The sequence below is a fragment of the Eubalaena glacialis genome, chromosome 8 (assembly GCF_028564815.1).
Source record: "Eubalaena glacialis isolate mEubGla1 chromosome 8, mEubGla1.1.hap2.+ XY, whole genome shotgun sequence".
Classification (NCBI taxonomy): Eukaryota; Metazoa; Chordata; class Mammalia; order Artiodactyla; family Balaenidae; genus Eubalaena; species Eubalaena glacialis.
In genome coordinates, this window is record NC_083723.1 from 71,770,131 (window position 1) to 71,797,355 (window position 27,225).

The following is a 27,225-nucleotide window of genomic DNA, read 5'->3' on the forward strand; positions in this document are numbered from 1 at the left end:
CCCAGAAAGAAAGCTGAGGTGATATTTATAGTAAACACATTTTAATGTGAATTTCAAAGTTCTTATGTTTTTCTTGAATCGTCCAGGTTGTACTAAAGCAAATGAACTGTCAGCTAGGGTTGAGCAGAAACAGATAGGAATAAACTGGGAGGTGGGAGAGTCATTTAGATCCACAGAGCTGATGGATTAAGCCAGATTTCTAGACTCTGGGTGCCAGTCTAGAACGGCAGAGTTAGCAGGCAGCACAGACCAGGCAGACAGCAGGATAAAGGGGGCAGTTGTAGATTGTTCTTCAGAAGATCAAAAGTAGAATCTAGGAGGGTGGTGTGTTTGAATCAGAAACCTAAGAGAAAAGGATCTTTGCATGAGATCAGGGGCCCATCCAAAGAGATAAAGAAATGGGTAAGGATCTCAGTTACATGTAAGGACCTCAGTTACAGACAGTCCTGGGACCTGTCTGGTGGGGCCTGGGACATACTGAGTGCAGCCCAGGACTGGGGGTTAAAGCCTGTTTGGGATAACAGGGTCGTGGGAAGTACTTGCCTGCGGATCATGACCCCAAATGCTGGGTCTGGGCACCAAACATCAGTATCCAGATACATCCCGGGCCAGATACGTGAGGCCATCTGCTAAGTGCTGACTTTGGGGCCTCTTTCAGATTAGAATGGAGGTCGAGGTGAGGTTGAAATTTTGTCAACACGTGGGACTAAATAGGTGTACTTAATAGAGGAGACTAGGAGATTGCTGACAGTAGCCTGATGTTTGGCTCACCTGTTCAAAAAGTTTTCTTGCTGAGAAGCTGGTGATTTAGAAGATAATTTAGAAGCAGTCAGTTACTTGTTCAGCATTGAGACTCTTGGGAGATTTTACTGTCGATTATAATTACACATGCTTCTCTATTATTTATTTTGTTTCTTTGATTGAATATATTTGAATACACATAGCTGTCATAACTTGCCACATGAACCATACAAGTGGAAGGCAGTATACTTGTTAAAAGATTGGGTTTTATTTTCTTAATGTAGTACTATTATAATGTTTGGGGAAAAAAAAAAAAACAGGAAAAAATGGAAAGAAGTTCTGATGCATTTATATGCTTTTTATGTGGAATGTATTCCATGGTCCAATTGGGAAAAATCTGTGGTAGTTCCTTTGAGTTCATTTATTATTCTGAGTAGGAATGTTTTTTCTATCATTGTACTGTCATAAAGATGGCCGTTGTTACCACCCAAGTACTTTTTTCTATACATTGATCTTTGGCCACTGCTTAGTCATTTGTTTTAGAGTTGAGCTCTTTGTCATATTTTTGTTTCTTTCAGTACCCAGAATTATTTGCAAACTTGCCCATACGACAAAGGACAGGAGTGCTGTTGTATGGTCCTCCTGGAACAGGAAAAACCTTATTAGCTGGAGTAATTGCACGAGAGAGTGGAATGAATTTTATTAGTGTCAAGGTATGTTTGGCATTTATCTTTTTTCTCTTCTTTTTTTCTTTTTTTTTTTAATTGAGGGGAAATTTACATAATTAACTATTTTAAACTGTACAGTTCAGTGGCATTTAGTGCATTCACAATGCTGTGTAGCCAGCGTCTCTCTCTAGTTGCAAAACTTTTTCAGCCCATTCTCCTTCCCCCAGCCCCTGGCAACCACTAATCTGCTTTCTGTCTCTATGGATTTGTCTGTTCTAGCTATTTCATATAAAAGAAATCATGCAATATGTCACCTTTTGTGTCTGGCTTCTTTCACTTAGCATGATGTTTTCAGGGTTCATCCAAGTTGTAGCATGCCTTAGTAGTTTAGTACTTTTTATGGCGGGATGATATTCAGTCTTTTTTAAGGTGGTGTGGATATGCCACAGTTTGTTTATCCATTCATCATTGGTGGACATTTGGGTTCCCATTTTTTGGCTATTATGAATAACGCTGCTATAAACATTTGTGTATAAATTTCTATGTGGACATATGTTTTCATTTCTCTGGAATACATATATACCCAGGAGTGTAATTTCTGGGTCATATGGTAATTCTGTGTGTAAGTTTTTGAGGACCGCACCATTTTACATTCCTACCAGCAGCGTGCAAGTGAGTATACCTATTTCTCCATATCCTCACCAACACCATTTATGTTTCTTGATAGCGGGTTAATCTCATATTTGGAAAACTAGTAGGAGCAGTGATCCATCTATTAGTTAAACTGTGTGGGAAATTGAATAATGAGGCATCTCTCTTTTGTAGGGCTTATTATGTTCTTGCTTAAGGCAGATCTTCATGCATTATAAAATAGAATTACGCCTAAATATTCAGATAAAAGAGCAAACTTGAAGGGGGAAGAAAACCTAGAAGACTAGGGGCTGGAGACCACACTAAGGCAGGAAGCTGGGGTTTTTATTTGTTGGCTATATTTCACCCTTGCTGTGTCACACCAAGTTAAATTTTTTCAGATATAGGGTGAGTATGGTCATTAAAGGACATGCAGGCAGATCATTTTGGGTAATGCTTCACACTCCACCCCTGGTGTGTCATTATGGTCTGGGATGTGCTGTCTTATTTGTACAGCTTCAGCACCCCAGCAATATTTGTTTGCCAAAGAGTGATTACATTTCAAGGCAAAGGAATCATGCAGATTTCCCCCCACCATGCGGAAGTAGAGTGTTTCTATGAAACATTACTGTAAACTGAAATGGTAGAAAACAAAGAAGCAATTGGACACATCTTGCTAATGGATGAACAAAATAAATCGAGATAAAGCGCAGATGCTCCCAGACACAGTTCAAAACTATGATGGCTCGATGCTGAGATGCTGAGTGTAGTTCCCTAGGAAGAAGCTTGGTGGCGCCACTGTTGCTGCTGGGGTATGTTCTGCCTCTCCAGCAGCTCACAGCAGGGCAAACACTGAATGCTTTTCGCTTTTCACCCTTTTTCATAAACGTGAACATTTTCTTTGGATTTCTTTGTTAGCGAAAACAGTTACTAATGTAGGTCTTTCATAAAAGTGAAGTAGTGTAAAGCAAACTTCAAAAAGTGAGGGAAACCTGTAAACTTATTCAAAATTGATTTATAATCCGAAAGCCAGTTTATTAATTTGCAGTTGGGTTATGCCTACCCTCTTTTTATCACATGAGTTTTTCTGAGCTGGTTATGTGGGTATCCTGGCATTGATGGAGAGCTATAACTTTTAAATTTTCCTATCTTCTTTTTTTGGAATTTGGAATAACTATGACCATATTCTTCTTTTTTACTTGTCACTAGAATGTAGTTTCACTTTTTTTTTTATCTAGATGGCTGAGTATTAGAAATTCTTTATTTTGGTCACATATCCTGATCAGTTTTTGGTCTTTTCAAGGTAATGATTTTTCATTGGAGATCACTTTAGGGCCTATTCAGTTTTTAAAAATATCCCAATTTAAGGAAAGACTGTCCTCATTATTGATATTGTTATATGTAGTAAAGTTTGTTTTGAAAGTTTTGTCAGTTGACTTTTAGGAAAAATGATATATTCTTCAACTTCTGAGCAAATAAATTGGTTTCAGTTACTGAAGATGCTAATTAAAGTAATTCATGTCTCATTACGTATTTTTTGGAGTCTCCAAAGATTTGAGATAAATGGAACATTTTCCCTTTTTAAACCATTCATTACCTTACTAAACAAATAATTATTCAGTACTTATTATGTAGCAGGCACTGTTTTTGGCACTGGGGATTCAGTAATGAACAAAACTGCCTTTTCGGAGCTTATATTCTACTAGTGGAGGGAGACAATAAACAGACACATTCAATGTATAATATACTGTCAGGTGGTGGTAGGTACTAGGTAGGAAAACAGTCAAGGGAAGGAGGTGTGAAGTAACTGGAGTGGGTCATAGATGGGTTTGTCAGGCAAGGCCTTTCTGAGGATGTGGCGTTTTGTCAGAGATCTAAATAAAATGAAGCAATGAGCCATGAGACTATCTGGGGACAAATGTTCTAAGCAAAGGAAACACCAAGTATAGAACTTGTGGTATGATATTTAGTCCAGCCGCATTAATTTTTTAAATGTAGTTCAGAGAAATCCATTAATTATATTAAAATTTTTCTATTATTGCATTTAGACTTAGTCATGAACAAAAATTATATTTTGTTTTTAGATAGTTTTGAATTAATTCTAATTTAATTTTATTTTACCTAATAGGGACCAGAGTTACTCAGCAAATATATTGGAGCAAGTGAACAAGCTGTACGGGATATTTTTATTAGGTTAGTTACCAGTGAATGTTTTTTTTAAGTAACTGACTCTGTGGTTATTTATCAGTCAATGCTTTTTGGTCTTCACTTGTTTTTATGAAAAACTGATGTTTGAAACCTGTGATTTATGTGGGTTATTAATAAACTGAAGAACAAAAATTCACTGTTTTACCAAATACCACTTAAATATAAAACATTTTTGATATTAAGTTTTGGAAATTATTTGGTTTTATATTTACAACAGAAATATTTCTGAAATGCTGAAAGTGGAATCATAAGTGGTTATTCAAGGATTCTCAAAGTATATGAAGCACATAATTACCCCAATTTATCTTTTATAAATTAAGATTCCATGTGGCCAATGTAATTAAAAGAGTATAATTATTACTGCATTTATATAAAAATACATATGAATACAGAAGCTAATATTTAAGAGTAAAAACATTATTTAAATGTGATGGGATTACAGGAAGCTTCTAAATGAAAGAGCTACTTTGTTCCATTCCACTAAAATTTATTATAAAATATGCAATTAGGAGAATATATATAATGTACATATATATTTTAAAGGATAAAAAAATGAACTCTTGTATTGCTACCACCCAATTTAAGAAAAGAATATTACCAGAAAAGCCTATTACAGGTAAAGACAGTCAACCACATATTGACAAAAGGTTCAATTTACCAGAAATATATTACAATTATAAAATTATTTGTATCTAATACTGTAACTTCAAAATATTTAAGGCAAAAATTTATAGAACTCCAAGGAGAAATTGACAGATCCACCTTCATAGTAGAAGATTTTAACACAGTTCTCAGTAATTAGTTAGTGAAAAAATAGTTTAAAGAAATAGTAAAAATTTAGAAGATTTAAACAACATATTCAGCAAGGTTGATGTAAGCATATTTAGAACATGTACCCAACAATTGGAGAGTACACATTCTTTTCAAGCACACCTGGAACATTTTTGAAAATTGGCCATATGTCAGGCCATACATAGCGATTGCAATGTTTCAAAGAAATAATATCATACAGACTCCATTTTCTGAAAACACAAGTTAAAATAATCACAAAAAGGATAAGCCCCCCCCATACATTTAGATATTTTTTAAAAACTAAATAAATCATAAGTGAAAGAAGAGATCTAATGGAAAATAATGAGCACTATTAAGGAAAATGCTGTTTATTAAAATTGTGAGATACTGCAAAACTTATTTCAAGGAAAATATATAGCTTTTAATTTTTAGAAAAGAAAAAGACTGAAAGTTAATCACTAGGTATCCATCTCACGAAGTTAGAAAAATACAGATATAAATGAAAATAAATACAGAGGGAAATAATAAAGAACAAAAATTTGTGAAATAGAAAACAATTCAGTAGAGAAGTTCACAAACCCAAATATGTTTTGTAAACCTGGTACAATTGATCTCCAGCAAGACTGATCAAGAAGCAAGCAAGCATGAATAAACAACATTAGGGATAAGGGGGAGGAGGGCAAGACTAAAGATATACCAGAAATGTAAAAGATAATAAGGGAATATTGTGAAATAATATTATAAACTTTATGCCAGTATATTTGAAACTTGGGTAACATAGACAAAATATATTTGACCAAAGTCAAGCAAAGAAGAAACAAAATCTGAATAGTCTTGTTAAGGTAGGAAAAAAATGGGTCGCTAGTTAAAACTCCTTGCATAAATCAAACATCAGATCTAGTTGGTTTTTTAAGAGAGTTTTGCCAGACATTCAAGGCACAGGTAATCCAGTGTGGTTGGCCCCAGATTTATCTTACTTGCCATGTATTTACTAAGATATTTGTTGGGTTTTTTCCATCACCATGACAGATATTTTGTATTAAGGGGCGATTCTTTAGACATCTAGTCCATCCTTTTACCAGAGATGGAACTTATGTTACCTTCTTTTTAATTAAAACAAAATTAGTTAATAAATTAATAAAACTATATGTCAAAGTTCAAGTTAGAAAAAAATGTAATATATATAACTAAAATATATTTTATAGAGAGCCTTACAAAATAAAAGTACTAAGCTCGCCAAAATGTAATGGACAAAAGACATGAAGAGACATTGCACAAAAGAAGTGCAGGTGGCCAATAAGCATATTAAAAAGAGTTTACTTGTAATAAGAATCAAAGAAGCATTTCACTCATTGAGTAAGACTGGTTTTTGTTTTAGTCTGTCCAGAAGGCATGTGTCTTCCCTGACCTCTCTAAGACCCAGTTTACTGAAAACAAGGATAATTACATATTCCTTGCCTTCCTTAAGGGTTTGTTGTGAAGAATTAAATAAATACATAAATATATATATATGTGTGTATGTGTATACAGATATAGATATATATATGAAATTACTTTGCAAACTCTGAAGCCCTATTCAGATAGGAAATACTGTTTGTTTCCCCAGAGCGCAGGCTGCAAAGCCCTGCATCCTTTTCTTTGATGAATTTGAATCTATTGCACCTCGACGAGGCCACGATAATACAGGAGTTACAGATCGTGTAGTTAACCAGTTGCTGACTCAGTTGGATGGAGTAGAAGGCTTACAGGGTAATAATTGTAAATACAGAAATATCTTCTTATAACAAAATTTCACCAGGATTTAGTAAAGGATTTTTATTTCCCCCCCCCCGCCAGGTGTTTATGTATTGGCTGCTACTAGTCGCCCTGACTTGATTGACCCCGCCCTGCTCAGGCCTGGCCGACTAGATAAATGTGTATACTGTCCTCCTCCTGATCAGGTGACAATTTCATATTTTGAATCCAAAATCCAACAAATGCTTTACTCTTTCCTTGTGAACTTTACTTCTGCCAGGTAATAGACGTTGTCCTTAGAAGACCAGCTTTCGGCAAAGGCCTTAGTCACTGCTTTCTTACAGCATGAAAAGATTCTGAATTAGATGCAAGGCCTTTTTTTGGCCCAGCCATTCCATGCAAGTCTGAAAACTTTATACTCTTTCAGTGTTGGCCAATTGGAAAAACAAGAAGGAAAACAAGTATTGCATGTCCATGTTCCCTGTGTTCAAAGATCACACACCTCATTATCCTGACAAAAGACTGATACTGAATCAAGCATAGGACTAGGAAGCATCTATTCATGTTACATAGAGATATGACTTTTTCCTAGTCCTATGTAGATGGAGCTCTTGTTCCCAAATTTAGAAATGAATGACTGAGTAAAAGAAGAAATAGACAAATGAATAGTCTAAGCTATAAAATGTCTGTATATTACATGTAGCAGTTATTTTAATTTTCCTTTCAAAACACTTTCTTGGCTCATTTGCCCAAATCTAGAAAATAAGCACTGACTGAATAAGAAATGATTTACACTGAATAGTTAAGAATGTTGATTTTCATTCATTTTCCTCCCTATGTTCCTTCTGTTAGGGAAAAAGTTCCAAGGAAGATAGATGTAGCCTAGTGGTACATTACTCAACTTATTTGTAAAGCTTATAATATATATGAAGTGAATCTATAAGAAAAATCCTAAGATACACAGTTTAAAATAACATTCAATTTTATTTGTTAAATCAATTAGTTTTTCTCCCTTCAGGTGTCACGTCTTGAAATTTTAAACGTTCTCAGTGACTCTCTACCTCTGGCAGATGATGTGGACCTTCAGAACGTGGCATCAGTAACCAACTCCTTTACGGGAGCTGATCTGAAAGCTTTACTTTACAATGCCCAGTTAGAGGCCTTACATGGAAGGCTGCTGTCCTGTGGGCTGCAGGTGAGTTATATGAGGAGATCGTTACTATGGTGTCTTATGAGTGATACGAGCAGTTCAGTGTCAAAATTTCAACCTTAAAAAAAATTCCTATTTTTTAACAACTTTAGTTAACTGTATAGAAATTTACCTTTAGTCAAGTGTACCATAATTGGAATATTGGCTTTGCAGAGAATTTGTAATTATATGAAGAGTTTGGTGTCTGTTTCTTTAACATTACCTTACTATTGGCAAAATATGTTGGTGTGTGGAAGGATATTCTTTGAGATAAGAATTATATTGAGATTTTAAATTCGTTTTTTACTTTTAAAAAAGATCATCAGATAGTTATTTTGAAACTCAAATTGTCCCAGATATGGCCAGTAGGAGCCCCTTTTGGATGGCTTCTGTGTCCTTTTGATATGTCCTCATCATCCTTTGATCACTTACTTACTTCCCTATACAACAAGATATTCTAGGTTTATCTTATACTCTCTGTACTCCAGCCCTAGAATCAGTTTTTTTCTCTAAGGATAATATTTTAATTTTGGCGGAAAATAATTTGATCTCTGCCACATTATGGACTTTACCATATATTTTCTGGGAAGGCTTTTCAACTGTATACCCCCCTCTCCTAAATTTTGTTGGAGATTCTTGCAGGGACTAAATTTAGATACTACCAAGTTTTTGCTATTTATTTTGGCAAGCCATTGAAGTTTTTTTTCTGCTAATGAAAGGGAAAAAAGGTGTTTACAAGTAAACTACTCTATAATGATGAATCAACCATGTTATAGAGTGCTTTATCATTTCAGAGTAGAAAAATATGAATTGAAAGAGACATGAAAGTAAAATCGAGGTCTGAGTCCTAGCTTTGTTAGTTTTGGGGGAGATGGTTGGCAAGTTATCTACACATTCCATTTGGTCTTTCCTTATTTTAATAGTTAAAATTTTGTGATGTGACTCAGAACCATTAGAGAATCAATAAGAGCTTTTGTTAAAAAATGCCTCAAGTTTCCTTGTACTGGTCTATTAGAATGCTGTCTCTATGTAGTTTATTTTTGAATTGTGGATTATTTAGAGCTTTACAACTGGTTGTCCTTTTGTGTATCTTAGGATGGAGGTTCCAGCTCTGATAGTGACCTGAGTCTGTCTTCAATGGTTTTTCTTAACCACAGCAGTGGCTCTGATGATTCAGCTGGAGATGGAGAATGTGGCTTAGAGCAGTCCCTTGTTTCTCTAGAGATGTCTGAGGTGCTTCCAGATGAATCAAAATTCAATATGTACCGGCTGTACTTTGGAAGCTCTTATGAATCAGAACTTGGAAACGGAACCTCTTCTGATTTGGTACCTTGTGCAGTCACTGTACAATTCTGAAATAGACAGCTGTATGTTGGTGTAATTTATGTCCTAACTAGCCCCACATGTTCTTTCTGGTTGGCTTGTCCTTCAGTAAAACAGTCTTTTCTTACACTAATCACTTTCACTCCATGTTAAGACAGAGCTGGCAGTAAGAGGAGCCGAAGTAGCCAGTGGTTGTGATTACCCTTTGGTTTCTTTCAGGTTTTTCTCCCTTCATTAGTGGCTTTAAAACATCTTTAGTAGCAGATCCATTTTGTATTAAACTTAAATTCTATTATTGTAGAACAGTTGAGGATAATGAGAAATTTGGTACAATAATGTCAAAAATTCTAACAACCAAGTGTTACCTATTGGTAATACTTCTGGTGGAAAATATAAGCACAATGAAAAAGTTATTAGTAGTAATACTGTTTCAACAAGGAAAATGTTTAAATTTGGGCAATATCATTGTTTCTCTAAATTAAAATAGCATTTGACACATATCTCAAAAAATTAACAGTGGTTCACTGTTGCTTTATTGGTTAACATAACATTTTTACAAATATTTAGTAATTTTGGGGTAAATTTCCTTTATTAGGTTTTAAAAAATATAAACATAACCCATTTTTATTCTTAAGAATAGTAAGCTGTTTTAATTCTAGTCTTTGTTTTCTGTTTCTTAACTTACATGTAGAAATGTCCCAGAACCTTAGTATATACCCTATCATTAGGGCATTTGTGGTGGATTTAATAACAAAGCATTGGGCTTCCCTGGTGGCGCAGTGGTTGAGAATCTGCCTGCCATTGCAGGGGACACGGGTTCGAGCCCTGGTCTGGGAAGATCCCACATGCCGCGGAGCAACTAGGCCCGTGAGCCACAATTACTGAGCCTGCGCGTCTGGAGCCTGTGCTCCACAACAAGAGAGGCCGCGATAGTGAGAGGCCCGCACACCGCGATGAAGAGTGGCCCCCACTTGCCGCAATTAGAGAAAGCCCTCGCACAGAAACGAAGACCCAACACAGCCATAAAAAAAAAAAAATAATAAAAAAAATAACAAAGCATTATAAAAACCTTGTATGATGGCAGTTTTCACTCTGTGGTGGTTCAACAACATAGGTATAGATGAACCTTTATAGAATATGAACGTATTTTAAACTTGCTTAATTTCAGTTACTTAAAATGTAAGCTTACCCATGTTAAAGTTTTATTGCTTAAAGTTCATAATTCTATCTTTGATAAATACATAATTTTTTTTCTCCTTTGCTCTTTTTCCCTCCCTTCCTCTCTCCCCTTCTCCCTTCCTTCTCTCATTATTATGCCTAACAACGCAGAGCTCACAATGCCTGTCAGCACCAAGCTCCATGACTCGGGATTTTCCTGGAGTTCCTGGGAAAGATCAGTCTTCACAATCCCCAGTCTTCAGAACAGCCTCACAAGAGGGTTATCAAGAGCTCACACAGGAACAAAGAGATCAACTGAGGGCAGATATCAGTATTATCAAAGGCAGATACCAAAGCCACATTGGAGTATGGCTTTTTCCTCTTCATTATAATTGTAAAACTTTTTAAAAATTGTTTTTCCGTTTTGATATGTATTTTTTTGATTGGTAAATGAGCTCTCTTTATAAACAAGGGACTGAAACACATTGATCAGTCAAATGATTATGTGCTAACAATTTTTAGTAATCTTATGAGAAAGGGAATGTATCGTCTCCTAAGAAAACTGGCAAAAAGAAATAACACTTGGACTTCCTTTTTCATCATGTCTCTAAGTTAACTTTTTGTCTTTTTTTTTTATTTAAGGAGGATGATGCCCTTAACCAACCAGGCCCCATCAGAACCAGTTTGGCTATTAGTCAGTCACATTTAATGACTGCGCTTAGTCACACAAGGCCATCCATCAGTGAAGATGACTGGAAGAACTTTGCTGAGCTGTAAGTAAAAGATTCTGATTCAGAAGTATAGATATTATTACAGGTGACAGTTATGCAAACTTTTAAAATTCTTTTAAAATCACAAATAATATTTTGAATATTTAAAAGCAATTCAAAACATTTGCTTAGTAGCCATGCGTTTAAATACCCAAAAACTTCAGGAATATAGAAGTCAAAAATGAATTTTCATTATAAATAATTCAAATATAATCAAATGAATTGGTTAATGACTTGGTTTAATTTTAAAAGCGTCAAAGAAAAAAAAAGGAAAATCAAAAGCCCAAAATGATTCCACTATACAGTTTCCAAAAATTATGAAAATACAACTGTTGTTTTGTTTTCAAAATAATTTATATTTTATTAATCTCATTAATAATTAAAGAACATTTAAATACATTCACATTTATTCACTTGTAGACCATGTTTAATATACATTTGAATTTATAGGCTTGCAGTTGTCTCACTCGTAACTTTGGAGTCTGAGACCCATAGACTGGGAACCATTCTAGGTCAGTGATTCAACTTAATTCAAGAAATGCATTCCTCTGTAATGTACAGCAATGATGACTACAGTTAACAATACTGTAGTATATATTTGCAAGTTACTAAGAGAATAGATCTTAAAAATTCTTTCCACAAGAAAAAAAAATGTAACTGAGGTGATGATGGATGATATCTATACTTATTGTGGTAATTCTTTCACAATATATACATATATCAAATCACTATGTTGTACACCTAAAACTAATACAACCTTATATGTCAATTATATCTCAATTTAAAGAAAGTTAAAAATGGGAAGAAAAAGAAATGTATTCCTGGTCTTTAGAAGTTACAACTTTCTTGTTGAATTTTGCTACACTCTGGGGTATGCATGCACGTACGTGTACATGCATGTGTACATTGAAAGGGTAGAAAAATTTTCCCTTCCCTTCTGGGTTCTTTGGTTGGTCTAATAATTAAGTTGACATAAGATGGATTAACAGGAGAAAAACTAATTTTGTACATTCAGGATCTGCATAAAAATAGTAGACTAAAGTCAATCAGGCAGTTGAGGCTTATATACTGTCCTGAGCTAGGGACAGAGATAAGGGCCTGGACTTCAAAGGGGAGGAGGGCAATTCACAGGAAAATGGGAAGAACAGGTGTTTGGTAATCAGACGTTTGCCCTGTCATGCAGATAAGTCTTTTGAGATTAAAAAAGTTATCTCTGGTAAATAGCTCTTTCTGGTGCAGGCCCCGTATCTAAATTCTTTTAGGCAGTTAAGGGAGAGGTAAAAAGCTTTTCTCAAGTCTGCTGGGTCTTGATTCCCTTTAAGTCAAAGTAATCCACATGGCAGTTTGGGGTGGAAACTAGAATAATTCAGGATCCACTCTAGTTTACAGGTAGAAATCCAAACGTCAAAGACAATTAACAGCACTAGAATCTGATATCCACAAAGGTGTATGTATTACTGAAACATGATTTCTCTCTACAATGACCCCCATTTCTAACAAAGATAACCACAGTAAGACTAAACTATTTTCAAATTAAGTCTAGTTGCACTAAACTTGGCCTGATTATTTACATAAGTTTGACAAAAATAGTAATTGACCATATAGATGCTTTTAAATCTCCTTTCCTGGAAATTTTCATAAGGAATCTCAGATTGACCTTTTAAAAGCCTCTTGAGACTAGGAAGCTGAGCCAAGGACTTACCATCAGATTTCGCTTGCAATAGCTATGTACTGTTGACCCTTGAACAACATGGACTTGAACTGCGTGGGTCCACTTATACACAGATTTTCAATAAACATGTACTGCAGTACTACACAATCCATGGCTGGTTGAATCTGTGGATGCAGAACTGTGGGTACAGAGGGCTGACTGTAAGTATGCAGATTTTTGACTGTGTGTTAGAGGGTGGAGGGGTGGGGTTGGCACCCCTAACCCCTGTGTTGTTGAAGGGTCAACTGTATTTGGGTTAACTTCTCTTTTAGAGGTCCCCAAAATAGCCTGAAGTCCTTGTTCTTGCTGGGAAATGACCTTCCTTACTCACCTGGTAAGATTACTGGGAACTCTGTAAGCAAGGTACCAGGCTGGTTTTCCAAGGAGGTTTATTGGCTCCATAAAATCAACCTTAGTTCCTTAAAACTGTCTAGTTTGTTTTTCTGTTCTATGCACATTCTCAAATACGACATTCCAGTCAAAGCCTTGATGATATAACCAATGTTTCCAATTGTGTCCTGTTACAAGGAGAAAGGATTCTTATTGAACTTACGGAAATAACTGTATCCATGAAAATAAGAATGCTCACTAAGAGTTTCTGAATTCTGGAGGGATCAGGTAGGAGAAAAACATGTTTCATCTTGTTCACAAAGGTATATTTTACCAAATTACTGATAGCTTAAGAGAAAAGAAAAAGGTTTCCTTAAATCTGGAAAAACAAAACATAAGAGAACAATGTTTCAAACAAAGTCATAAAAATTATAATGATCCTCAGTAGTTCATTCAGTCCCATGTAGTTAATTTTTATGGATCTTTTGTTAGCAGTTTTATGAAGCCATCAGTTTCTCCATTAGAGTTCTGCAAATTCTTACCTAATTCAGTGGTATAAATTGAAAATTATCAGAAACCTGTTCTTGTTAGAGTCCTTTCCATGAGTCTCACTGAAGATGAAGCACTTTTGCAGGAACACTTTTACAATAACTGTAAACAACAAAAGACTTAAAAATGGCCATGGTTAAAGATCTGATGAAACTTCATTATAATGCATTTGATAAGGAAATTTGGTTATTTCTATGACACAATATTTTAAGACAACTGGAATTATGGTTGATAATATTACATATCAGATATTTAGGAATTTTATACAGTTTCTATAAGACATATTAATAACATATCCATATAAATATAACTTTTAATATTATTTCAGTGTTTCCCATGTAATTTAATATATCAAGTAATCCGAATTTATATCTCTCTTTTTATAAGGGGAGAGAGAGAACAAATCTTTTGAGATGTTCCAGGGGCCCTCTGGAAAATCCCAGAGTTAAAGGTCAAAAAGCCTTATTTAGAATTTGATTTTGGAGAGGTTTGTCAAAAATATTTGGTTTTAAAACACCATACTATTATAGATCACTGTTAAACAATACTATTCACTTAACCAAAGTGACAATTAAAAACTTTGCAGGCAAATACAGAAAGTTACATAGTTGTAAAAAAAACAACAAAAAACACCTTAGAGAAAAGCATTTTCTTAAGCAATCAGACATGAGGCATAGGAAATTATTTTTGTTTTCTAGGCAGACTACTTAAAAAGTAAAGAAAAACCTTTCACAGTCTTATCAATAGCAGACCAATAGTCCCAAAGAATTTTGTCTTGAAAGAGAAGAAAAGTTTTAATATCAGTAGTGTACTTATATAAAACTAAAACTTATTTTTAGAACACTTATAATAAATTCATTCCATTTTAGCCAGCTTGACAAAGTAAAAGTCTCTCTCTCCAACTTTCCATACCCATTTAGTTTGTCCTTTATTCTCTTTCCCATTCTGAAACAATCAGAATAGAGTTGCATACAGTTGTTTTCCTTATTATTTCTCAGTTTTAATTATATAAATTAGAATTCTTAACACTTAAACCTTAATTTCTAGTGATTGTGAACTGTTACACCAGCATTCTGTAGACTGGCAAATTAATGCATACATTTCATAATTTCTAGAAGAATACACTTTAACAGTACAGTTCTTCAGTGTAGAATAGGACACATTTATTTATACATCCAAGTATTTTTAGTTCCTATGTAGTAAGAAGCCAAAAGTAAGTAAATGTTCAATAATTAATGTTTCAGTATTTTATTTAGAAATGATCAAGATATCCAAAGAAATTTCATCACTTACCAAAACTCTAAGGGTATAAGTTACCAAAGAGATTCTGGAAACTATTTAAGTAGACATATCATAAAACTTAATTATTGTTGAGAAGTTCACTTAAGAACTAGTTAAGTTTTAAACAATCATATTTAGATTACTTATGAAAATTTCATGAAACATTAAAACAGCCACCATGGCAAATTTTGTAACAGATATATACTTAAACTAGCTTTTACTTACTGAAAATTATCCCAGATCACATAAACTTGAGAAGAATTTGGATTGGTTTGTATTATGTTTCTGAGAGTTTAGAAATATTAAATTTGATGAGTGCTTTTTTCTTTAACCCAATTAAATAGATCTTTTTACAAATTAATTTTGGCAATATTCATCCAGACGTAGAAAAGTATCACATATACATAACATATCCATAGACGTAACATAAACACACAGAGACAAACAGACCCTGTAGCTTCCATCCCAAAATTTTAGCCATGGAAGTTTTTATAGCAGTCTATTTTTTAAAAGCCTCTTCCCCTCAACTCCTTTTTTTTTTCCCAGTCTCAGGTGATTATAGGCAGTATCTTAGCTATCTCCTGGGTGTTTACATTTCAAAGACATAAGATTTACATCTTCAAGGGACAGAGGAAGAATGCAAGTTTTCTCATAGGAGTTTTTTTTTAAGTATAGTTGATTTACAATATTATATTAGCTTTAGGTGTACAACATAGTGATTCAATATTTATAGATTATACTCCATTTAAAATTGCAAAATAATGGCTGTATTTCCCTGTGCTGTACAATCTATCCTTGTTGCTTATTTTATACATAGTAGTTTGTACCTCTTAATCCCCAGCTCCTGCCTTGCTCCTCCCTCCTTCCCTCTGTTGACTGGTAACCACTAGTTTGTTCTCTATATCTGTGAGTCCATTTCTGTTTTGTTTCGTACATTCATTTGTTTTATTTTTTAGATTCCAAAATAAGTGATAACAGAGTATTTGTCTTTTCTGACTTATTTCACTGAGCATAGTATTCTCTAGGTCCATCCATGTTGTGGCAAATGGCAGTATTTCATTCTTCTTTAAGGGCTGAGTAGTAGTCCACTGTGTATACATACTACATCTTCTTAAGCCAGTTGTTCGTTGATGGACACTTAATGTTGCTTCCATACCTTGGCAATTCTAAATAATGCTGCTTTGAACATTAGGATGCATGTATCTTTTTGAATTACTGTTTGTTTTCCTTGGATATATACCCAGGAGTGGAATTGCTGGATCATAAGGTAGTTCTATAATTTTAGTTTTTTGAGGCACCTCCATATTGTTGTTGTTATTTTTTAAACATCTTTATTGGAGTATAATTGCTTTACAATGGTATGTTAGTTTCTGCTGTATAACAAAGTGAATCAGCTATACATATACATATATCCCCATATCTCCTCCCTCTTGTGTCTCCCTCCCTCCCTCCCTATCCGACCCCTCTAGGTGGACATAAAGCACTGAGCTGATCTCCCTGTGCTATGTGGCTGCTTTTACATTTGGTAGTGTATATATGTCCATGCCACTCTCTCACTTCGTCCCAGCTTACCCTTCCCCCTCCCCGTGTCCTCAAGTCCATTCTCTACGTCTGTTGTCTTTATTCCTGTCCTGCCCCTAGGTTCTTCAGAACCATTTTTTTTTTTTTCTTAGATTCCATATATATGTGTTAGCATACAGTATTTGTTTTTCTCTTTCTGACTTACTTCACTCTGTATGACAGACTCTAGGTCCATCCACCTCACTACAAATAACTCAATTTTGTTTCTTTTTATGGCTGAGTAATATTCCATTGTATATATATGCCACATCTTCTTTATCCATTCATCTGTTGATGGACATTGAGGTTGCTTCCATGTCCTGGCTATTGTAAATAGAGCTGCAATGAACATTGTGGTACATGACTCTTTTTGAATTATGGTTTTCTCAGGGTATATGCCCAGTAGTGGGATTGCTGGGTTGCATACTGTTTTCTGTAGTGGTTGCACAAATGTTCATTATACCAATACTGTAGGACAGTCCCCTTTTCTCCACATCCTTGCCATTATTTGTTATTTATAATCTTTTTGATGATAGCTATTCTGACAGGTGTGAGGTGATATCTCACTGTGGTTTTGACTTGTGTTTCTCTGATGATTAGAGATGTTGATCATCTTTTCATGTGTCTGTTGGCCGTCTGTATGTCTTCTTTGGAAAAATGTCTATTCAGATCCTCTGCCCATTTTTCTCCCATTCAGTAGGTTCTCTTTGTTTTGCTGATTGATTGTTTCCTTTTCCTAGGAGTTTTTTGTTTGTTTGTTTTAAATTAATTAATTTATTTATTTTTGGCTGTGTTGGGTCTTCGTTTCTGTGTGAGGGCTTTTTCTAGTTGCGGCAAGTGGGGGCCACTCTTCATTGCGGTGAGCAGGCCTCTCTTGTTCCAGAGCACAGGCTCCAGACGCTCAGTAGTTGTGGCTCACGGGCCTAGTTGCTCCGCGGCATGTGGGATCTTCCCAGACCAGGGCTCTAACCCGTGTCCCCTGCATTGGCAGGCAGATTCTCAACCACTGCGCCACCAGGGAAGCCCCTTCCTAGGAGTTTTAAGGTATATTTCTTTATTATCAGAAGTCTAGGGTAACTACTATTTAAAATTTCCTATCTATCTATCTATCTGTCTTTTTAGAACAGTTCTAACATCCTGATCTTTTACAGTATCTGCAAGCATTTTGAGATGCATAGGGGAGGTTTGGGGGTTGGTAAAGTGAGGTGAACTTTTGAATTGTTTCTAGAGCCACATTCCTGGTTTTGCAGACTCTAATTTGTAAAATAAGGACAGTCGTCTGTTTTATTTCCTCAAAGAACTGGGTTGCAGCCTGAATGCAATCAAGGGGCTGACCCACCCATCCAACTACCTGAGGATTTTTAATTATAATGGAAATCAAAAGATTGCTACAAGAGCCTACAACATGCTGCCTACAAGAGACCTACTTTAGTGCAAAGGACACACGTGGATTGAAAGTAAGGGGATGGAGGAGGATTAGCTCAAGATAGTGAAGTAGAAGGATGTGAGCTCACCCCCTTCCTACGAAAACACCAGAAGTCACAACCAACTGGTGAACAACCACTGACAAAAAAACGCTGAAACTTACCGAAAAAGATACCCTACATCCAGAGACAAAGAAGAAGCCACAGTGAGACAGTGGGAAGGGCGCAATTGCAATAAAATCAAATCCCATACCTGGTGGATGGGTGACCCACAAACTGGAAAACAGTTATTCCAAGAAGTTATCCCACAGGAGTGAATGTTCTGAGCCCCATGTCAGGCTTCCCCCAGCATGGGGGTCTGGCAACAGGAGGAGGAGCCCCAGAGAATCTGGGTTTGAAGGCCAGCAGGGTTTGATCACAGGATTTCCACAGGACTGGGGGAAACAGAAACTCCACTCTTGGAGGGCACACACAGTCTCGTGTGCACCAGGACTCAGGAAGAAAAGTAGTGACTTGATAAGAGACTGGGCCAGACCTACCTGCTAGTATTGGAGGATCTCCTGCAGAGGTGGGGGGCAGCTGTGGCTCACTGAGGGAACAAAGACACTGGCAGCAGCAGTTCTGGAAAGTACTCATTGGTCTGAGCCCTCCCAGAGGCCACTGTTAGCCCCACCATACAGCCTGTAGGCTCCACTGCTGGGACGCCTCAGGCCAAACAACCAACAGGGTGGGAACACAGCCCCACCCATCAGCAGACAAAGGGCTTAAAGTCTCCTTGAGCAAAGCCCTACCCACCAGAGGGACAAAACCCAGCCCCACTCACCAAGGGGCAGGAACCAGCCCCTCCCATCAGGAAGCCTGCACCAACCTCTTAGACAGCCTCACCCACCAGAGGGCAGACAGCAGAAGCAAGAACTAAAATCCTGTAGCCTGTGGAACAGAAACCACAGTCACAGGACGTTAGTCAAAATCAGATGGAAGAGGAATATGTCCCAGATGAAGGAACAAGATGAAACCCCAGAAGAACAACTAAGTGAAGATAGCCAACCTACCGGAAAAGGAATTCAGAATAATAATGGTGAAGATGATCCAAGATCTCGGAAAAAGAGTGGAGGCAAGGATCAAGAAGGTACAAGAAATGTTTAACAAAGACCTAGAAGAACTAAAGAACAAACAAAGATGAACAATATAATAACTGAAATGAAAAATACACTAGATGGAATCAATAGCGGAATAAATGAGGCAGAAGAATGGATAAGTTACCTGGAAGACAGAATGGTGGAAATCACTGCCACAGAGCAGAATAAAGAAAAAAGAATGAAAAGAAATGAAGACAGCCAAAGAGACCTCTGGGACAACATTAAAGGCACCAACATTAGCATTATAGGGGTCCCAGAAGGAGAAGAGAGAGAGAAAGGACCTGAGAAAATATTTGAAGAGACAATAGCTGAAAACTTCCCTAACATGGGAAAGGAAACAGTTATCCAAGTCCAGGAAGCGCAGAGAGTCCCAGGCAGTATAAACCTAAGGAGGAACATGCCAAGACACATAATAATCAAATTGACAAAAATTAAAGACAAAGAAAGAAAAACTATTAAAAGCAACAAGGGAAAAATGACAAATAGCATACAAGGGAACTCCTGTAAGGTTATCAGCTGATTTCTCAGCAGAGACTGCAGGCCAGAAGGGAGTGACACAATATATTTAAAGTGAAGAAAGGGAAGAACCTGCAACCAAGAACATTCTACCCAGCAAGGCTCTCATTCAGATTTGACAGAGAAAACTTCTCTAGGCAGGAAAGAGACCAGCAATGTAAAACAACCTTGTACATTTATATGTTGCTATATCAAAACCTCATGGGAACAGCAAACCCAAAAACTACAATAGATACCCACACAAAAAAGAAAGCAACCCAAACACAACACTAAAGATGGTTATCAAACCACAAGAGAACAAAAGAGGAAGGGAAGAAAAAAAGACATACAAAAACAAATCCAAAACAAGACAATGGCAATAGGAACATACATATCTTTAATTGCCTTAAATGTAAATGGATTAAATGCTTGAACCAAAAGACATAGACTGACTGAATGGATACAAAAACAAAACCCGTGTATATGCTGTCTACAAGAGACCCACTTCAGCCCTAGGGACACATACAGACTGAAAGTGAGGGAATGGAAAAAGGTATTCCATGCAAATGGAAATCAAAAGAAAGCTGGAGTAGCAATACTAATATCAAACAAAATAAACTATGAAATAAAGACTGCTACAAGAGACAAAGAAGGACATAATGATCAAGGGATCAATCCAAAAATATATAACAATTGTAAATATATATGCACCCAGTGTAGGAGGACCTCAATATATAAGGCAAATACTAAAAGCCATAAAGAGAGAAATTAACAGTAACACAGTAATAGTGGGAAACTTTAACAACCCACTTTCATCAATGGACAGATCATCCAGACACAAAATCAATAAGGAAATACAGGCCTTAAATGACACATGAGACCAGATGAACTTAACTGATATTTATAGACCATTCCATCCAGTAGTAGCAGAATGCACATTTTTGTCATGTGCACATGGAACATTCTCCAGGAGTGACCACATGCTGGGCCACAAAGTGAGCCTCGGTAAATTTAAGAAAGTTGAAATCATATCAAGCATCTTTTCAGACCACAACACTATGAGATTAGAAGTCAATTACAAGAAAATAACTGTAAAAAACAAACATGTGGAGGCTAAACAATATGCTACGAACAATCAGTGGATCACTGAAGAAATCAAAGAGGAAATCAAAAAATACCTAGAGACGAAAGCACAATGACCCAAAACCTATGGGATGCAGCAAAGGCAGTTCTAAGATGGAAGTTTATAGCAATACAGTCTTAACTCAGGAAACAAAAAAATCTCAAATAAACAACCTAACCTTACACCTAAAGCAACTAGAGAAAGAAGAACAAACAAAACCTGAAGTTAGTAGAAGGAAAGAAATCATAAAAGATCAGAGCAGAAATAAATGAAATAGAAAGAAAGAAAACAGTAGCAAAGATCAATGAAACTAAAAGCTGGTTCTTTGAAAAGATAAACAAAATTGATAAACCTTTAGCCAGACTCATCAAGAAAAAAAGAAGAGGACTCAAATCAATAAAATTAGAAATGAAAAAGGAGAAGTTACAATGGACACAAATACAAAGGATCATAAGAGACTACTACAAGGAACTGTATGCCAATAAAATGGACAAACTGGAAGAAATGGACAAATTCTTAGAAAGGTACAATCTCCCAAGACTGAAACGGGAAGAAATGGAAAATATAAACAGACCAATCACAAGTCATGAAATTGAAACTGCGATTAAAGAACTCCGAACAAGCGAAAGTCCAGGACCAGATGGCTTCACAGGCGAATTCTATCAAACATTTAGAGAGAAGTTAACACCTATCCTTCTGAAACTGTTTCAAAAGATTGCAAAGGAAGGAAAACTCTCAAACTCATTCTATGAGGCCACCATCACCCTGATACCAAAACCAAAGAGACCACAAAAAAATTTACAGACCAGTATCACTGATGAACATAGACACATAAATCCTCAACAAAATACTAGCAAGCAAATCCAACAATACATTAAAAGGATCATACACCATGAGCAAATGGGATTTATCCCAGGGGTGCAAGGATTTTTCAATATCCGCAAATCAATCACTGTAATATACCACATTAACAAATTGAAAGGTAAAAACCATGTGGATCATCTCAGTAGATGCAGAAAAAGCTTTTGACAAAATTCAGCACCCATTTATGATAAAAACTCTCCAGAAAGTGGGCACAGAGGGAACATACCTCAAAATAATGAAGGCCATATACAACACACCCACAGCAAAACATCATACTCCACAATGAAAAGCTGAAAGCATTTCCTCTAAGGTCAGGAACAAGACAAGGATGTCCACTCTCACTACTTCTATTCAACATAGTTTTGGAAGTCCTATATACAGCAATCAGAGAAGAAAAAGAAATAAAAGGAATCCAAATTGGAAAAGAACAAGTAAAAATGTCACTGTTTGTTGATGACATGATACTATACACAGAAAATCCTAAAGGCACTACCAGAAAACTACTAGAGCCCATCAGTGAATTTGGTAAATTTGCAGGTTACAAAATTAATACACAGAAATCTGTTGCGTTTCCTTTTTTTAAATTTTAAATAGAAGGGTGACTACAATTGTTTCTTTTTTTTAAAAATATTTATTTATTTATTTATTTGGCTGTGTCAGGTCTTAGTTGTGGCACACGGGATCTTTCGTTGCAGTGCACAGTCTTCTCTCTAGTGGTGCGTGGGCTCTAGTTATGGTGCACAGGCTCTGTAGTTGGGGCATATGAGCTCTCAAGTTGTGGCGCTTGGGTTAGTTGCCCTGTGGCATGTGGGATCTTAGTTCCCCAACCAGGAATCAAACCAGTGTCCCCTGCATTGTAAGACAGATTCTTTTATTTTTTTAATATTATCTATCTATTTATTTATTTATTTATTGCTGTGTTGGGCCTTTGTTGCTGTGTGCTGACTTTCTCTAGTTGCAGCGAGCAGGGGCTACTCTTCGTTGTGGTGTGCGGGCTTCTTATTGCAGTGGCTTCTCCTGTTGCGGAGCACAGGCTCTAGGTGCATGGGCTTCAGTAATTGTGGCACGCGGGCTCAGTAGTTGTGGCTCGCGGGCTCTAGCACGCAGGCTCAGTAATTGTGGTGCACGGGCTTCATTGCTCCACGGCATGTGGGATTTCCTGGACCAAGGATTGAACCCGTGTCCCCTGCATTGGCAGGTGGATTCTTAACCACTGCACCACCAGGGAAGTCCCTGTATTGCATTTCTATACTCTATTGAATTTCTCTTTCTCATCTTTTGTTGTTAAACAATCCCATTTACCATCGCATCAAAAAGAATAAAATACCTAGAAATAAACTACCTAAGGAGACAAAAGACCTGTATTCTGAAAACTATAAGACACTGATGAAAGAAATCAAAGATGAAACAAACACATGGAAAGATATATACCATGTTCTTGGATTGGAAGAATCAATATTGTCAAAATGACCGTTCTACCCAACGCAATCTACAGATTCAGTGCAATCCCTATCAAACTACCAATGCCATTTTTCACAGAATTAGAACAAATAGTCTTAAAATTTGTACGGAGATACAAAAGACCCCGAATAACCAAAGCAATCTTAAGAAAAATGGAGCTGGAGGAATCAGGCTCCCTGACTTCAGACTCTGCTACAAAGCTACAGTCATCAAAACAGTTTGGTACTGGCACTAAAACAGACATATAGATCAATAGAACAGGATAGAAAGCCCAGAAATAAACCCATGCACCTATGGTCAATTAATCTATGATAAAGGGGGCAAGACTATACAATGGAGGAAAGACAGTCTCTTCAATAACTGGTGCTGGGAAAACTGGACAGCTACATGTAGAAGAATGAAATTAGAGCACTCCCTAACACCATACACAAAAGTAAACTCAAAATGGATTAAAGACCTAAATGTAAGACTAGACACTATAAATCTCTTAGAGGAAAACATAGGCAGAACACTGTCTGACATAAATCACTGCAATATCTTTTTCAATCTATCTCCCAGAGTAATGGAAATAAAAACAAAAATATACAAGTGGGACCTAATTAAACTCAAAAGCTTTTGCACAGCAAAGGAAACCATAAGCAAAGCGAAAAGACAACCCACAGAATGGGACCAACAAGGGATTAGTCTCCAAAATTTACTAACAGCTCATATGGCTTAATATCATCAAAACAAACAACCCAATCAAAAAATGGGCAGAAGACCTAAATAGACATTTCTCCAGTGAAGACAAAGAGATGGCCAAGAGGCACATGAAAAGATGTTCAACATCACTAATTATTACAGAAATGCAAATCAAAACTACAATGAGGTATCACCTCACACCAGTCAAAATGGCTATCATCAGCAAATCTACAAACAATAAATGCTGGAGAGGGTGTAGAGAAAAGGGAACCCTCTTGCACTGTTGGTGGGAATGTAAATTGATACAGCCACTATGGAGAACAGTATGGAGGTTCCTTAAAAAATAAAAATAGAACTACCATACAACCCAGCAATCCCACTACTGAGCATATATCTGGAGAAAAACATGGTCTGAAAGAGTACCTGCAACCCAATGTCCATTGTAGCACTATTTACAATAGCCAAGACATGGAAACAACCTAAATGTCCATCAACAGATGAATGGATAAAGAAGATGTGGTACATATATACAATGGAATATTACTCAGCCATAAAAAAGAATGAAATAATGGCATTTGCAACAACATGGATGGACCTAGAGATTGTCATACTGAGTGAAGTAAGACAGAGAAAGACAAATATATTATATTGCTTTTATGTGGAATCTAAGAAAAATACAAATGAAAGTAAGGGGATGGAAAAAGGTATTTCATGCAAACAGAAATGACAAGGAAACAGGGTTCGCAATACTCACATCAGACAAAATGGACTTTAAAACAAGGCTATAAAGAAAGATAAAGAAGGACACTAATGATAAAAGGATCAATACAAGGAGAGAATGTTACGCTTGTCAACCTATATGCACCTAATATAGGAGAACCCAAATACATAAAAACAAACACTAACAGATATAAAGGGAGAAACTGACAGGAACATAGTAATAGTAGGAGGCTTTAGCACCCCACTCACATCAGTGGACAGATCTTTGAGACAAAAAATCAATAAAGGAACAGAGATCCCAAATGATATAATAGAACATTTAGACTTAGTTGATATCTTCAGGACATAACATCCAAAAAAAACCCCAAAATACACATTCTTTTCAAATGCACACAGAATATTCTCTAGGGTTGACCACATACTGGGGCACAAAACAAGTCTCAAATTTAAGAATATAGACATTACTTCAAGCATCTTTTCTGATCATAATGGCATGAAACTAGAAGTCAACCACAGAAAAAGAAACAAGAAAAAAAATTACATGCAGAATAAACACTATGCTACTAAAAACCAATGGGTCAACAATGAAATCAAAGAAGAAATTAAATACTTTGAGGCTAATGACAATGGAAACACAACCATACAAGATCAGTGGGATGCAGAAGCAGTTCTTAGAGGGAAGTTCTTAGCGATACAGGCTTCTTTAAGAAACAAAAATCTCACATAAACAACTTAACCCACCACCTAAAAGAATTAGAAAAAGAACAAACAAAACCTAAAGTCAGCAGAAGGAAGGAGATAATAAAGATAAGAGAGGAAATAAATAAGATGGAGATTTTAAAAAAGCAATAGAAAAAAAATCAATAAAACCAAGAGCTGGTTCTTTGAAAGCGTAAACAAAATTGAAAAACCTCTGGCCAGGCTCACCAAGAAGAGAAGAGAGAAGACCCAAATAAACAAAATAAGAAATGAAAGAGAAGAAATCACAGCTGATACCACAGAAATACAAAAAAAAACATAAGAGAATACTATGAACAATTATACGCCAACAAATATGACAACCTAGAAGAAATGGACAAATTTTTAGAAACATACAGCACACCAAAACTGAATCAAGAAGAAATAGATAACTTGAGCAGGCCAATCACTAGAAATGAAATAGAATCTGTAATTAAAAAAAAAAAAACCTCCCTACAGACAAGAGTCCAGGACCAAATGGCTTCACTGGGGAATTGTACCAAGCAAAGAACTTATACCGATCCTTCTCAAACTCTTCCAAAAGATGTAAGAGGAAGGAACACACTCCCAAAGACATTCTATGAAACCACCATCACCCTGATACCAAAACCAGACAAAGACATAACCAAAAAAGAAAATTACAGGCCAATATGTTTGATGAATATAGACACAAAAATTCTCAACAAAACATTAGCAAACCAAATCCAACAACACATAAAAAAGGTCATACACCACGACCAATTTGGATTCATGCCAGGGTCACAAGGATGGTTCAACATATGCAAATCAATCATTGTGATACACCACATCAACAAAAGAAAGGACAAAAACTACATGATTATCTCAATAGATGAAGAAAAAATCTGATAACATTTGATAAAATTCAACGTCCGTTCATGATAAAAACCCGTAAGAAAGTGGGTATAGAGGGAACATATCTCAACATAATAAAAGCTACTTATGACAAACCCAAAGCCAGCATAATACTCAACAGTGAAAAGCTGAAAGCCTTCCTGCTAAAATCTGGAACGTCTTATGGTCCACTCTCACCACTTCTCTTCAGCATAGTACTGGAAGTCCTGGCCACAGCAATCAAACAAAAAAATAAAAGGTATTCAGATTGGTAGGGAAGCAGTAAAATTGTCATTTATATGCAGATTACATGATAATATATATCGAAAACCCTAAAGACTCCACACAAAAACTACTAGAACTGATAAACAAATTCAGCAAAGTAGCAGGATACAAGATTAACATACAGAAATTGGTTGCATTTCTTTACACTAACAATGAAATATCAGAAAGGGGATGTAAATAAACAATCCCTTTTAAAATCACATTGAAAAGTAAAATAAAATACTCAGGAATAAACCTGACCAAGGAGATGAAAGACTTACATACTGAGAACTACAAAACATTAATAAAGGAAATTAAAGAGGATTCAAAGAAATGGAAAGATATCCCACTCTCTTGGATTAGAAAAATTAATATTGTTAAAATGGCAACACTACCCAAAGCAATCTACAGATTTAATGTGATCCCTATCAAATTACCCATGACATTTGTCACGGAACTAGAACAAATAATCCTAAAATTTATATGGAACCATAATATTGCCAAAGCAATCCTGAGGGAAAAGAACAAGGCAGGATGCATAACCCTCCCAGACTTCAGACAATACTACAAAGCTACAGTAACGAAAACAGTGTGGTACTGCCACAAAAACAGACATATGGATCAATGGAACAGAGTAGAAAGCTCAGAAAAAACCCACACACCTATGGTCAATTAATCTTCAACAAAGGAGGCAAGACTATAAAACAGGAAAAAGACAGTGTCTTCAGCAAATGGTGCTGGGAAAGTTGGACAGCTGCATGTAAATCAATGAAGTTAGAACACTCCCTCACACCATGCACAAAAATAAACTCGAAATGGC

At 36.1% G+C, this 27,225-nt stretch overlaps 1 protein-coding gene across 2 annotated transcripts in view; it reads left to right on the forward strand.

Moving 5' to 3' along the window:
- Positions 1-27,225, forward strand: part of PEX1 (peroxisomal biogenesis factor 1) — a 71,687-nt gene that overhangs the window by 38,972 nt on the left and 5,490 nt on the right. The window contains exons 16-23 of one of the 2 annotated variants that reach the window (XM_061197807.1): positions 1,320-1,454; positions 4,168-4,232; positions 6,646-6,788; positions 6,876-6,979; positions 7,792-7,968; positions 9,058-9,288; positions 10,615-10,809; positions 11,086-11,216. In XM_061197807.1, the coding sequence (XP_061053790.1) occupies positions 1,320-1,454; positions 4,168-4,232; positions 6,646-6,788; positions 6,876-6,979; positions 7,792-7,968; positions 9,058-9,288; positions 10,615-10,809; positions 11,086-11,216 (1,181 nt within the window). Of the gene's footprint in view, positions 1-1,319; positions 1,455-4,167; positions 4,233-6,645; positions 6,789-6,875; positions 6,980-7,791; positions 7,969-9,057; positions 9,330-10,614; positions 10,810-11,085; positions 11,217-27,225 lie in introns of those variants that run through there. The other variant, XM_061197808.1, reaches the window with a different exon arrangement.